This window comes from Bos grunniens, chromosome 7, assembly GCF_055505025.1.
Source record: "Bos grunniens cultivar Pamir isolate PY7600 chromosome 7, Bosgru_T2T1.0, whole genome shotgun sequence".
Taxonomy (NCBI): domain Eukaryota; kingdom Metazoa; phylum Chordata; class Mammalia; order Artiodactyla; family Bovidae; genus Bos; species Bos grunniens.
The window spans coordinates 22,922,618-22,936,446 of record NC_141171.1 but is presented as its reverse complement, the minus strand read 5'-3'; the positions used below and the strand labels follow the sequence as shown (position 1 = coordinate 22,936,446).

Sequence of the window (13,829 nt, the reverse complement as noted above, 5' to 3'; positions counted from 1 at the left end):
TCTTCCAGACCCAAAGAATGAACCTGCGTCTCTTTTATCTCCTGCACTGGCAGGCAGGTTCTTTACCACTAGTGCCACCTGGGAAGCTCAGTATTAAATACAGTTACTGTAGAAACTATTACCTGACATAAACATTGGGTTGGCCAAAAAGTTCGAGTTTCTCTGTAAGACATTATGGGAAAACCCAGACAAACTTTTTGGTCAACCCAATTTTATGTCAGGTCAATTTCTTAATCTCCATAAGACAATCTGCTAGGATTTTCATGGGGATTACACTGAATTTTATATCAATATGGAGATAATTTATATCATAAAAATGGATTCTTTCAATTGACTTAGTGCTAAGGAAGAGCCCAAATTTTTTTTATGGTTTTCTGCATAGAGATCTCCTATACTTTTGTTAGATTTATTCTGATGTATATGGATGTTTTGACGTAAGTGATTTGCTTACTAAATTCTATTTTTCTAATATTTTATTACTCATAAATACAAATAGAATTGATTTCTGTATATGAACAAGTACTGAAAGACCTTGCTGAAATGATTATTAATTCCTAGAGTTCACATGCAGTTTTTGATTTTCTATATGCAAATCACATCATTTGTGACAGTTTTATATTTTCATTTAAAATCTTTTTCCTCTTGCCTAAATGCACTCTGTAAGGTTTTTTAGACATTGGATTTGGAATTGGGGAGCTCTAACATGTTCCCAAGTGCCAGGAGAAGGTTCTGAATGTTTACTGTAGGTTTGTGTGGATACTTCTGATAAGGTTGTGAACGTTCCCCTCTTTTCCTAGCTTGCTAAAAGTTTTAAAAGTCCTCATGAATGAACTTTGAGTATTATCAAGTGATTGTTTTTCTATCTATAGAGATGATCATCTCACTTTTTCCCCTAATGATATTAATATAATGAATCACACTGATTTTCAAATACTAAATCAATCCCATAACTCTGGAAATAAATTCAACTTTGCCATGATATGTATGGATATATGTATCACTAGGATTTGATTTTCTAATATTTGAAAATTTTAAAATATACTTTCATTAAAAAAAATGACCTGTAATACTCCTTTTGAGTAATATTGCTAGGTTTTGCTTTCAAAATTAAACTGGGCTCTTACACAATGTTATATGTCACCAATATTTCAATTAAAAGAAATTAAACTGGGCTAAAGAAACATATTCAATTTTTCTCTGTTTTCTGTTAGACTTTATGTGTCATTTCTTCTTTAAATGTTTAAAAAATTTATCAGTGAAACCATGTGGGTCTGAATTTCTAAATGAGAAGGTCTTTAATTTCAGGTTCATTTTCTTTCTAGATATTGGATTATGCAGATTTTCTATTTGTGTAAAGGTGTGTGCCAGTTTTGTTAAGCTGTGTACTTTGAGGAATTTGACTCTAAAATTTCAAACTTATTTGCTTAAAATATTAATAATATCCTCTATTACTTTTTTTTTTTAAGTTCATTAGATCCACAGCACTATATTCTTTTTTACTCCTGACACTGGTTATGTAATATGTTTTGTTCTTCATTACTTTTGATAGGGATTTATCAATTTTATTATTCTTTTTGGAGAACCAACTTACACCTTGCTGATTCTTAAGTCTGCTTGACAGGTCATTGATTTTAATATTTATCTTTATTATTTCGTTGCTTCTCATTTATGTTATAGGTATAGTTTGCTGCTCTCTAATTTCATGATGTGAAAGCTCATGTACTGTCAACCTTTAATCCTCATAGCATTAAGGTTTAAATGCTACCTTTCTTGCTCAGCAAGAACGATGTAAGCTGAATTCCACGTTTTGATATGTCATCTTCATTCAGCTAAGAATATTTTCTCATTTTCACAGTGATTCTTTTTTGACAAGTGATTTAACATACACTCCTAAATTTCAAAAGTTGTATTCTGTTGTAGTTCTGTTTTTGTAATTGTTTTTTAAATTAATTCCATGGTGGTCAAAAACTATAAATTGTAAAATTTAAAATCTTTTTTGAGCCTGATGTTCCACCTATGGTCAACTTTTAAAAATATTCCATGTGTACTTGAAAAGCAGATGCATTCTACTGTTGATATAGTGTTCTCTATACAAACTATTTGTTTCCCTAAACTTCATGAACCAACCTCTGCTAGCTTCAAACGTATCTTCTGTAGCTTTCTCAATTCTTTTAGCCTTTTAGTTAAAAGAAGAATTCACAGAATTAAAGACAGTTCGGACCTTGCACTAGATTATGTTTTGGCTTAAGGGACTGTCATAGTTGGTCTGATATTCTCTACAGGCCACTAAAACTTTCACCTTATAAGCAATAAAGCAGTTTCATTTTCTTACTGTTCGTATGTTCACTGTTAAGATTTTTCATTTCCTTTGAGAACTTGTCCTTTGCCATCACAACTTGGCTAAGTGTTTGGCACAAGAAGCCTAGCTTTCAGCCTATCTTAATTTCAACATGCCCTCCTCACTAAGCTTAATCATTTCCAGCTTTTGATTTAATGTGAGAGATGGACAACTGTTCCTTTCACTTGAGCACTTAGAGGCTATAGTGGGGTTGTTAACTGACCTAATTTCAATATTGTTGTGTCTTAGGGAAGAGGGAAGCCTGGGCATAAGAAGAGAGGTGGGGGAACAGTCAGTTTGGTAGAGCAGTCAAAACACAACATTTATCGACCATCTTAATGGCTGTGGTTCATGATGTCCCAAAACAAGCCTAACAGTAACATCAAAGATCACTGATCACTGAAACAAATATAATAATAAAAAGTGGCACCAATGGACCAGCTTGATGTGGGGCTGTTACAAACCTTCAATTAAAAAAAAATATTAGGAATATGCAATTAAAAAAAAAAAAAGCACACCTGCAGGCAACACACATTTGAAAGCAAAAAGTGTTAGTTATTCAGTCGTGCCTGACTCTTTTCAACCCCATGGACTGTAGCCCACCAGGCTCCTCTGTCCATGGGATTTTCCAGGCAAGAATACTGGAGTGGGTTGCTATTTCCTTCCCCACAGGATCTTCCCAACCCAGGGACTGAACCCAGGTCTTCTGCATTGCAGGCAGATTCTGCACTCCCTGAGCTACCAGGGAAGCCCAACACACATTTACATGTACCCGTATATTTATTCTGTCCACTGTCCTTTGTACCACATCTCTGTGCTTCCATCTGAGATCCTCTTCTGCCTGAAAAATTTTCTTTTAGTAAAATGAGTTCTGGTCTACTAATGAAACATTTTCTTAGCATCTACGTGAAAACCTTCAAATTCTGTAACTAATGAAGGTAAAATTACTGTATTTTACCATTGCTCCTTTAGAAGTGTTTTTTTTTTTTCTTCTGTCTTTCTAGCTTTACCACTTTCTCTTTACTTTTGTTTTCAATAGTTTTACTATGATGTGCTTATGCATTAGCTTGTATTTATCCTGTTAGAGTTTATGTTCATCCTGTAGAGTTTTAAAATCTGTGAGATGACATCTTTTTGGTTTTGGAAAAATCTCTTACTTATAATAATATAGTTATTCCCTCCTGTCCTCTAAGACTCCAATTATATAAGGATATGACCTTTGCACTCTGAGTCTCCCAAGGAATAGAAATAAAAATGAAAACAAACAACTGGGACCTAATCAAACAAGCTTTTGCACAGCAAAGAAAACCATAAACAAAACAAAAAGACAACCTACAGAATGGGAGAAAATATTCGCAAATGATGTGACCTACAAGGGCTTAATTTCCAAATTATACAAACAGGTCATACAACTTGACAACAAACAACAACCCAACAGAAAAAAGATCTGGAGACGTTTCTCCAAAAAAAACATACAGATGGCCAACAAGCATGTGAAAAGATGCTCAACGCTACGAATTATTAGAGAAATACAAATCAAAACTATAATGAGGTGTCATCTCTGAATGGCCAAATAAGACTATAAACAAATGCTGGAGAGGGTGTTGAGAAAAGTGAACCCTCCTACACTATTGCGGAAAACAGTACAGATGTTCCTCAGAAAACTAAAAATAGAATTACTATATGATCCAGCATTCCCACTCATGGGTATCTAGCCAAACAAAACTATAATTCAAAGGATACATGCATCCCCCTGTGTTCATAGCAATACTATATACAATAGCCAAAACATGGAAGCAATCTAAATGTCCATCAATGAGTGAATAAAGAAGATGTGGTACATATACACAATGGAATACATACGCAGCCATGAAGAGTAAAATAATGCCATTTGCAGTAACGTGGATACAACTGAAGATTATCAAACTAAGTGAAGTGAGTAAGAAAAAGACAAATACCATATCACTTACATATGGAATCTAAAATCTGACACAAATAAACTTATCTATGAGACAGAAACAAAATCACAGATAGAGATTAGACTGGTGGTTGCCAAGGGGGAGAGGGATGGGAGAGGGATTAATTGGGAGTTAGGGATTAGCAGATACAAACTGGTATATGGAGAATGGGTAAACAACAAAGTCCTACTGTATGGCAACAGAGAACTGTATTTAATATTCTATAACAAACCATAATGGAAAATAATATGAAAAAGAATGTATATATGTATAACTGAGTCACTTTGCTATACAGCACTATTTGTAAAATCAACTATATTTCAATGTTTAAAAAAATAAGTCCAGAAAATAAAATGAGGGGGAAAACACCCCAAAACTCTCCTATATTCCATTGTATTTTTCCTTGGACCTGTATACAGTTGACCCCTCAGCATTGTGGGGCATAGTAGCACTTGACCCTCCATGCAGTTTAAAATCTGTGTATAACTTTACAGCTGGTCCTCTGTCTCCTTAGCTCTTACACCCACAGATTCAAGCAACTGTGGATCATGTAGTACTGTAGTATGCACAAAACAAAAATATACATGTAAATGGACCTGCCCAGTTCAAATCACTATTGTTTAAAGAGGTGACTCTTATCTTCTTCCTGCTTATCATTCAATTCCCTAAGTCAATCTTTTCAGCTAAGTTTTACCTTGTCTTTAACCTAGCTGAGATTTTATTTTCAGTTGTGTTTCAAGTTGTAGAGTTTGGGATTAATTTTTTCATTTTATATCTTCTAATCTTCTGGTAAAATGTCTATGTGTTATCTCTAATATTTGGATCTCTTGAGAGTTGGTTCATATTGTCTGCTTTTTATTCCCTTTAGTTTCTGACCACTTTTAGATGTATTCCATAGGTTGATACATAGTGTATTTTTACTATGGTTATTTTGCAAATTCTATCAATTCAGTGTGTATTCACTTATCCTTTGACAGAAAGTTGTTTGATAGGTTTAAAATTTTCAAGGTGTAGCCTTAAGGTGGATTAAGCACATTCACATTTATTGGTACGACTAATCTTATTTTCAGTCTCAATTCGGTGATAACATTTTAGGTGTATTCTGTTATACTTATTCACTTTTCACTTTCATGCATTGGAGAAGGAAATGGCAATCCACTCCAGTGTTCTTGCCTGGAGAATCCCAGGGATGGTGGAGCCTGGTGGGCTGCCGTCTATGGGGTCGCACAGAGTCGGACACGACTGAAGTGACTTAGTAGTAGTAGTAGTTATACTTATTTCTCTGAGAAACAGGTATTCTTTGCTTTTTAATAAAAAAAAATATGTTTTGGTGCCTAGAAAGACCTGTATTTTTATTTTAGAATCACTTCTGTACTTAAACCTTTTAAATGTCCTTTGATCCTTGTATTCTTTTCCTTTATTTCTTACAATTATTTCTCACACTATTTTCTCTGACACTTTTTTCCAGTTTTAAGACTAACAGAACAATGTATAAGCTTAAAGTGTACAACACTGTTGATACATTTACATATTACAAGGTGATTACCACCAAAGCTTTAGCTAACAGCTCCATGTCACAGAGTTACCATTTTTGTAGTGAGATGGTTTAAGATTTGCTCTCTTAGTGACTTTCAAGTATGTAACAGTATTTCTGACACTTTTACTTTATTCTGTGTGTCATTTTCATTTACGTGGTTCTTTCCTGACCCTCTTCCATACACCTTATTAAATTTTCATTTGACTTGATTTTCCCTGGGGGAAGCTTATAATTCATTTTTTTCTAAAAGATTTGTTATCTATTCCTTACTAAATTCATACTCTTTTCACTCTTTTTTTGGAGGGGGAGGGGGTGCATTTTCTTTTCTTGGTTTTTAAATTTCTGATTTTACATGCTTTTTGTTTTCAATATCCTCAAATAGTTGACTGAATATATTTAATTCTGTCTGGAGTGCAGCCACACTTTTCATCTGCATGACTAGGATGGGGAGAAACTTTTCCTTAGCTGACATGTAAGAATTATCATTTTTATAATATCGATACATAGATTTGTCAAGCTTCCTTTTTTACCTTTTTGTGATACTAGGATGTCTTACGAAATCCCTCATTTAACAGCACCTCTTTTGTCAAATGGGCTTTCCTGATAGCTCGTTGGTAAAGAATCTGCCTGCAATGCAGGAGATCCTGGTTTGATTCCTTGGTTGGGAAGATCTGCTGCAGAAGGGATAGGCTACCCACTCCAGTATTCTTGGGCTTCCCTTATGGCTCAGCTAGTAAGGAATCCACCTGCAATGCAGAAGACCTGGGTTCCATCCCTGGATTAGGAAGATCCCTTGAAGAAGGGAAAGGCTACCCACCTCCAGTATTCTGGCCTGGAGAATTCCATGGACTGTATAGTCCATGGGGTCACAAAGAGTCAGACATGACTGAGTGACTAAGCACACTCACTTTTGTCAAATACTTTGAAGGACAGATGTTTTAAGCTATTTTTTTTTTTCATTTTGCTAGTGGAAGGAGAGGTTGCAAAACCTGATTTTGTGTTCACTTCAGCCTGCAGGACTAAAATTTACCCACGTGCTTCTTTTAGCACTTAAATGCCAAAGGGAGCTTGTTCCCTTTTTAAAACCTTTTGTCTTAATCCTGAATTCTGCATGTAGATGACTATTCTGCAATTACTCATAATTTTAAATAATGTAGTTTCTGTTCTAACATATGCATATGTACACACATATTTTACACTTAGTACAGAATTAGTCTTCTTGCAGTGTAGGCCAACCATTTCTCCATTTGCTAGCTTCCATTTTCTGAGTTTTCTATAGATCTGGATGGTTGGCCTTTACTCATCATAAAGTTTTGCTGAAGGGTTGGAGTAGAGATGAAGTGTGAGAGATAACAAGCTGGGAACTGGTGATTTCTCTCTTTATATTTACAACTATTTTCAAGTTTGAGCATCCTCTGTTTTCAACTTGTGTTGTCAGCATGATTTGTGAAAAGATTTCTTACACCCTTCTTTTAGTACTACATTGTTTTTGGAGGAAATATTTGGAGACAGGTAGTTAAGTGTTTACCACTGTCTTTAGCTGCCCAGAAGAAGTAAGATTTAAAAGTTTAATTAAAACAATGAACTGTTAAAATTCAATAAAGTATTACAGATTTTAAAACTTCAATAATCCTGTCATCAGGTCTTTCTAGTATGACTTCAAACCAAAAAGTTGTTAAGAGGAAAAAAACTCAATAGATTAAAAAAAAAAATTGTAATAGACACAAAATTCACTTTAATTTTTTGAGAGTTATGTTTTACTTGGTAGGAATTTTTTAGGACTTCAAGCCCGGGAGACAGCATCTCAAGTAACCCTGAGAGAACCTCTTCAAGGAGCAAAATTCACTTTAGACTAGCTATAAAATGATAACCTCTTATAACAAAAGTGTTCATTTATATAGTAATAAAAAGTTCTTTTGAACACAAATAAAGAGTAATCCAAGTAGAAAAACTGGCAAGAGACATGGATAATAAAAATAAGCCTTCCATAAAGCATATGAAAATATGCAAAAATTAAAATAAGATTTCATTATTATGTATCAGATTGAGATGACTAACCTATCAGGTAACAAGGAAGGTGTTCAGAAACAGGCATTCCCCATCACCAGTGGTTACGCATGACATTTGTAGAAATACATACAGAAATACATACATAATAAAACCATTTGATAGAACTTGTCAAAGTAGTAAACATGTTACTTATGTATACTCAGACCAAATACATATGTACATACTTGTCCAAGTACACACTGGGACCAAGCATTTTTATGAACCTGTAAATAATTTCACGTAAAAGATACACTGAGGTATCAAAGATCTGTACTGTTACAAAATGCTAAGTACAATTTTGTATTTCAAAGGATGTAACAGTAGTGAAAAACTAAAAAAAAAAAAAAAAAAAAATTAAGATTCATCAAATGGTGGAATGAAAATAAAATTCTCAAAAACTTCAGAAAGAAAAATCCTAATATTATTTTAGGTTATTTTCTCCTATTATTCATAATCAATTTTTACCTATGCTGCTCATCAATATGATAGAGTTATGGAATTTAAAAATTACCAATCATAAATATATACAGTTCATGTGACTTTTTGGGTGATTTTTAAAATTGTATATATGCACATACTTTTTCTTTTTCTGAAACACTGAGTATAAATTGAAGAGAAAGTGATTCTTGACCTTAAAATGTGTCAACATGTATTTCCTTAGAACAAAGACTTTATCTTACACAACCCCCCAAAAATAATCAAAAACAGGAAATTCAATAGTATCTAACCCAGGTATCCCCAACCTCTGGGATCTAATGCCTGATGATCTGAGGTGGAGATGATGTAGTAATATTAAGAGAAATAAAATGTACAATAAATGTAATAGTTTGAATAATCTCAAAACCATCACCACCCACCCCAATGGGCTGGAAAAATTGTCACCCATGAAACTGGTGCCAAACTGACCACAGTCCAAGTTCAAAGCTCAACTGTGCCAACATCATCATTTATAGTTACGACCCTCTCCCGCCTCCAAGATTTAATGCAAGATAAAAAGCATTCCATTTAGTTATATCTTTTTTACTCCTTTAACATGAAACAGTTTTTCAGTCTTTCTGTGATGTTTCTTGACACTGGGATATTTGAAGAATATAAGCCAACAATTTGAATAATGTCTTTTTGGTGTGTCTGATATTTCTTAATGATCAGGTTCAGGCATGCACTTTCAGCAGGCATATTTCTCAGAGGTGATATTCTGCCCTCTTCAGTGCACTGTACCAGAAGTAGTATGGTATCACGTTATGCCTATACTGATGGCAGTAGCAACAATTTTTGTTACAGTGGTATCGTATCCTTCTGTTTCCCCATCAAAAATTTGGTAATTTTTCCCTTCATAAATGATTTGTGGGGAGATAAAATGAGATTATGTAAGTATCCCATTTCTCAACGAACATTAGTCCCAAGTTTTAGCATCATTAATTATTTTCTAACTTAATCATTCCTTAAAGACTTATTAGTTGGCATTTGACTATCAGGAAGAAATTTTCCTTTTCATTCATTCATATTAGAATTTATAAATTCTTTATTATACAGGAGGGTACCATCAATTACTACACATTTTTATCTGGATTCTCACATAGTCCCATATTTGGCCAAAGGGAGATCCTTTAATCTAGTTCTTCCACTGGCCTTTCTCTGTCCTTCTGCAAGACCCCTATAATTCTCTGAATATTTCCTTACTTTGTAAGGTAGGTGATGCAAATATTTTATATTTTGATAGAGAGACAGGTTATAAATGGTATACATTTGTAATATCAATAAATTGTACACTTAAAATAAGTGTATGCTGCTACTGCTAGGTCGCTTCAGTCATGTCCGACTCTGTGCGACCCCATAGATGGCAGCCCACCAGACTTCCCTGCTCCTGGGATTCTCCAGGCAAGAACGAACACTGGAGTGGGTTGCCATTTCCTTCTCCAAAATAAGTGTATGCTGCTAAGTCACTTCAGTCGTGTCTGACTCTGTGTGACCCCATAGACGTCAGCCCACCAGGCTCTCCTGCCCCTGGGATTCTCCAGGCAAGAACACTGGAGTAGGCTGCCATTTCCTTCTCCAATGAATGAAAGTGAAAAGTGAAAGTGAAGTTGCTCAGTTGTGTCCTACTCTTAGCAACCCCAAGGACTGCAGTCTACCAGGCTCCCCCACCCATGGGATTTTCCAGGCAAGAGTACTGGAGTGGGGTGCCATTGCCTTCTCCAAAATAAGTGTATATGTATATGTTAATACTCTAGCTAGTGGTGCTTTCTACACTGTTATGAGTAAGCAATTTTAAAACTGTCTTAAGTAAATATTTTGATGATAATGGAGACGAAGTTTCTCACCATTTAGTGAAAGAAGGTACAAATAAAAGAGAATATGAGAATTAACTCTAGGTTTTATAGATAGATATATATAAAAGAAATAAATACAAAGGTGTATATGTAAGTGTGTATGTATGTGTGTGTATATATATACACTCAGATGTATATTTTCTAGCTCTGTTCACTGAAAGGCCTTACAAGCACTGAGGCACCTGAAGCAATGGAAACAATCAGCTGCCAGATTTTGGCTTCTAAATACTGCTTTCCACTAAAAGCAAGCAGATCTCCTCACAGAAAAGGTTAACTCCAAGCTTGGGGCAAGACAAGAACAATTCTTCCCTTTAATTCAAAATGAAAATCGATAGATATAAATTTAATAATTAATAAATTGAACTCTACATTTAAAAATGGCTAAGATAGTAAATTTCATCCTAAGTGTATTTTACCACAATAAAACAAAAGTATGCACAAGGTGTTGCTTAATCCAGATATAACTTATAGTCTGTCCTCTGTATACGTGGATTCAACCAACCAGACTGTAGTATTGCAGAATTTACTACTGAAAAATACCTGCATAAGTGGACTGTGCAGTTCAAATCCTTGCTGTCTAAGGGTCAACTGCATATGAAAACACTATGGCAAAAGCACCATTCTTTTCCCATAAAGCATGAGAAATACACATCACAAATAAACAAGAAAACCCTACCACCTGAAGCAGTTTTCCTGCCGTGTCTCTCAATGCACTCATTTAAAAGAAAGAGTTCTGAGGCCTTAATAGATATGCCATGTATACCAACACTTAAAGAAAATAAACATAATACAATATATAGTCTAAGCCTTGAACAAACTTGAGAACCAATAAAATTTACTGAATATTTATTTACTATGTGGGAAGTACTGTGCAATACTATCAAAGACACAAACAGAATAAAAACTGATCTCAGCCTTTTAGGAGCTTAAAATCCAGTTGCTTATATGAAATTTAGGACACTAAGCTCATGACAACGTAGATGATCCAATTTGGCAAAGAGATCACAGAATCTACCTGAAGATGTCAATCTGACTATAACACTATGAAATAAAAAAGTAGTTTAGTTTTGAGCCCTGATATTAAAAGGCTACATTAAGAATTCAGCCTTGTTTCTCAATAGTTTAAATCAAATCAGATGACATGATCATCTACATGAGATGCTAGCAGGACAAAGCATCCATTCAATATTAGCTGTTTTCTAGTCAGGTCATCTCAGAACAAGGTAAAAGAGAGCTGTGTTCTGGATTCTTCAAATGCTGAGGGAAAAAAGTCTTATTTTCTAAAGTTAAATCAACTACCTAGCTTTAAAGTAAAGAACTAATCCTTAAATACACTCTTAAAATAAAATATTAAAATGTAAACCATTTATTTGGATATAATTGTGTCTCTTTTTTTCTATCTCTTTCTCTCAAGTCCAGGGTACAGAACACAGATGCTCAAAGATTATTACCTATATCGAATAGGAAAATCAGGGTTCCATTTCAGAGCTCTTATTTAAATTTTCTGGTGAATGTAGTAAAGGAGTTACCAAATTGGTAATACTTTAGATATAACTGCATCATGTTTCAAATTCTCTCAAGAATCAGAAAAAATATTCAAAGTGGGTGAAAATGCATCAAACTAGGTATATATAAATATATATGGTTTGATGCTACTTAGTAAAACATTAAAAAGTCACATTAAAGGAACCTTTTTGAGTATTTAAAAGATCACTACATTTAAAGTTGAAAGTGAAGCATAACAAAAAGGAATTCAACATTTTTTAAAGTTCTTACCACAATCATTTCTGAAGGCTCTAATACAAGACAATCACATCCTCTTTTTCCTCCAAACTGCTTACCAAAACTATAAAAACAGAAAAATATTTCTTTAGCAAAGGTTATAAAATGTATCAATACAGAAAAAAAAAAAGAACCAAAAAAACTTAGATGTTAACCAAAAAATTGTGATTCTATTGCTTCAAGATTTTCTTAAAAACAAACAAAAAAACCCCTTCTTTTACTTGCCCAGATATGTGGCCTCAATACACAGTGTGATAATTATTTTAAAAATTCTGCCTTCAACTAGTCTCTAAAACTGATTATAAAAGATATCTACCTAATCTCAAATTTTGAACATCTATTAGTATGTGTTGAATTAAAGAAAAACCACACTTGCTGCTGCTGCTTAGTCACTCAGTCATGTCTGACTCTGCGACTCCATGAACTATAGCCCACCAGGCTCCCCTGTCCATGGGGATTCTCCAGGCAAGAACACTGGAGTGGGTTGCCATGCCCTCCTCCAGGGGATCTTCCCAACCCAGGAACTGAACCTGGGTCTCCTACATTACAGACCGATTCTTTACCACTGAGCCACCAGGGAAGTCCTAAAACTACACCTACTGAAGAGTAACACTAAAATTACGGAATATTTTTTTAAAAAAACAAATTTTTGAAACTGATATAACAGACATAAAAACTTTAAAGATATTATCACTTGAATATATTAAAAAATGAAGTAAGATACAGAAGTGATTCATTAAAAAAAAAATTAGGGTTAAAGCCCCTGGATAGCTCTTTGGAAAAAATAAAAACTGCAGCACTACTCAAAGAAAATTTGAGTTTTTAGGTATTTGTCTGGAAGAAAGATTTCTACATAAATCAAAAGAAGCACGCATAAAGAAAATACTGGTATTTTCATTTTAAAAGATGAACTGAATTTTTTAAAAGGTGGGTTATAAAAAAATACTAGACACACAAAAGGATAACATATTTAACATGAAACAAAAGCAATCTAAAATACTATAAAATGGAAATTAAGTACCATGGTTAATTATAAAATATATAAATAAAACACTATAAAAAATAACTTTAAAACTCCACTAACAATGCAAGCAAAACTATAAATACCAAAATACAAACTTAATAAGGAAATACAGAAATCACTTATAAAAAAACTGTACAATTTTATTGATGAATTGAAAATAGGGCTTAATAAAAGAAGTGATATAGCATATACTTACAAGGAAGCTATTATAAAAATGTCAACTTTCCACAAAGTATATGATTATATACAAATATTAGTTTATAACAAAATCCTAATCAAAATCCAAATGAACTTACTTTTTAACATAACAAAAAAATCACTGCTGTTTTTTCTTAAGCAATAGCCTGTATTTTTTTCTTGTTGTTCTTCCTCCCACCAAAATCCCTACCTTATGTAATACATAAAACAATGAAAGCAAATATGTAAAAGGCTACTTTAAAGATGGAATAACAGGGAATAGATTTACTCTCCTACGTGAAAAAAAAAACAACAACAAAAAATGGAAAATCAGACAAAACACATTAAACAACGGTTTCAAGATTTTGGAAAGTAGGTAGGACATGTATATGGATGCTTTAGAGAGGAAATTAAAAACCTAAGATGACCCTTACAACATCCCAATTTTACTAAGTACAGGTAATCTCCAGGCCACAATGCAAAAAGGGAGAAACCTAGCAGAGTCTGCCAGTGTCACTGAATTGAAAAGACAAAGATAGATTTGGGGTGTGGAAAGCCTGGGCTTCCTGGTGGCTCAGATGGTCACGAGTCTGTATTACGTATTCTACATAACTTGTATTATGTGGAAAGACCA

At 33.9% G+C, this 13,829-nt stretch overlaps 1 protein-coding gene across 6 annotated transcripts in view; it reads right to left on the bottom strand.

Moving 5' to 3' along the window:
* Positions 1 to 13,829, bottom strand: part of RAPGEF6 (Rap guanine nucleotide exchange factor 6) — a 227,258-nt gene that overhangs the window by 149,389 nt on the left and 64,040 nt on the right. For all 6 annotated transcript variants that reach the window (XM_086410436.1, XM_086410438.1, XM_086410439.1 and 3 more), the window contains one exon: positions 11,989 to 12,058. In XM_086410436.1, the coding sequence (XP_086266562.1) occupies positions 11,989 to 12,058 (70 nt within the window). The remainder of the gene's footprint in view (positions 1 to 11,988; positions 12,059 to 13,829) is intronic.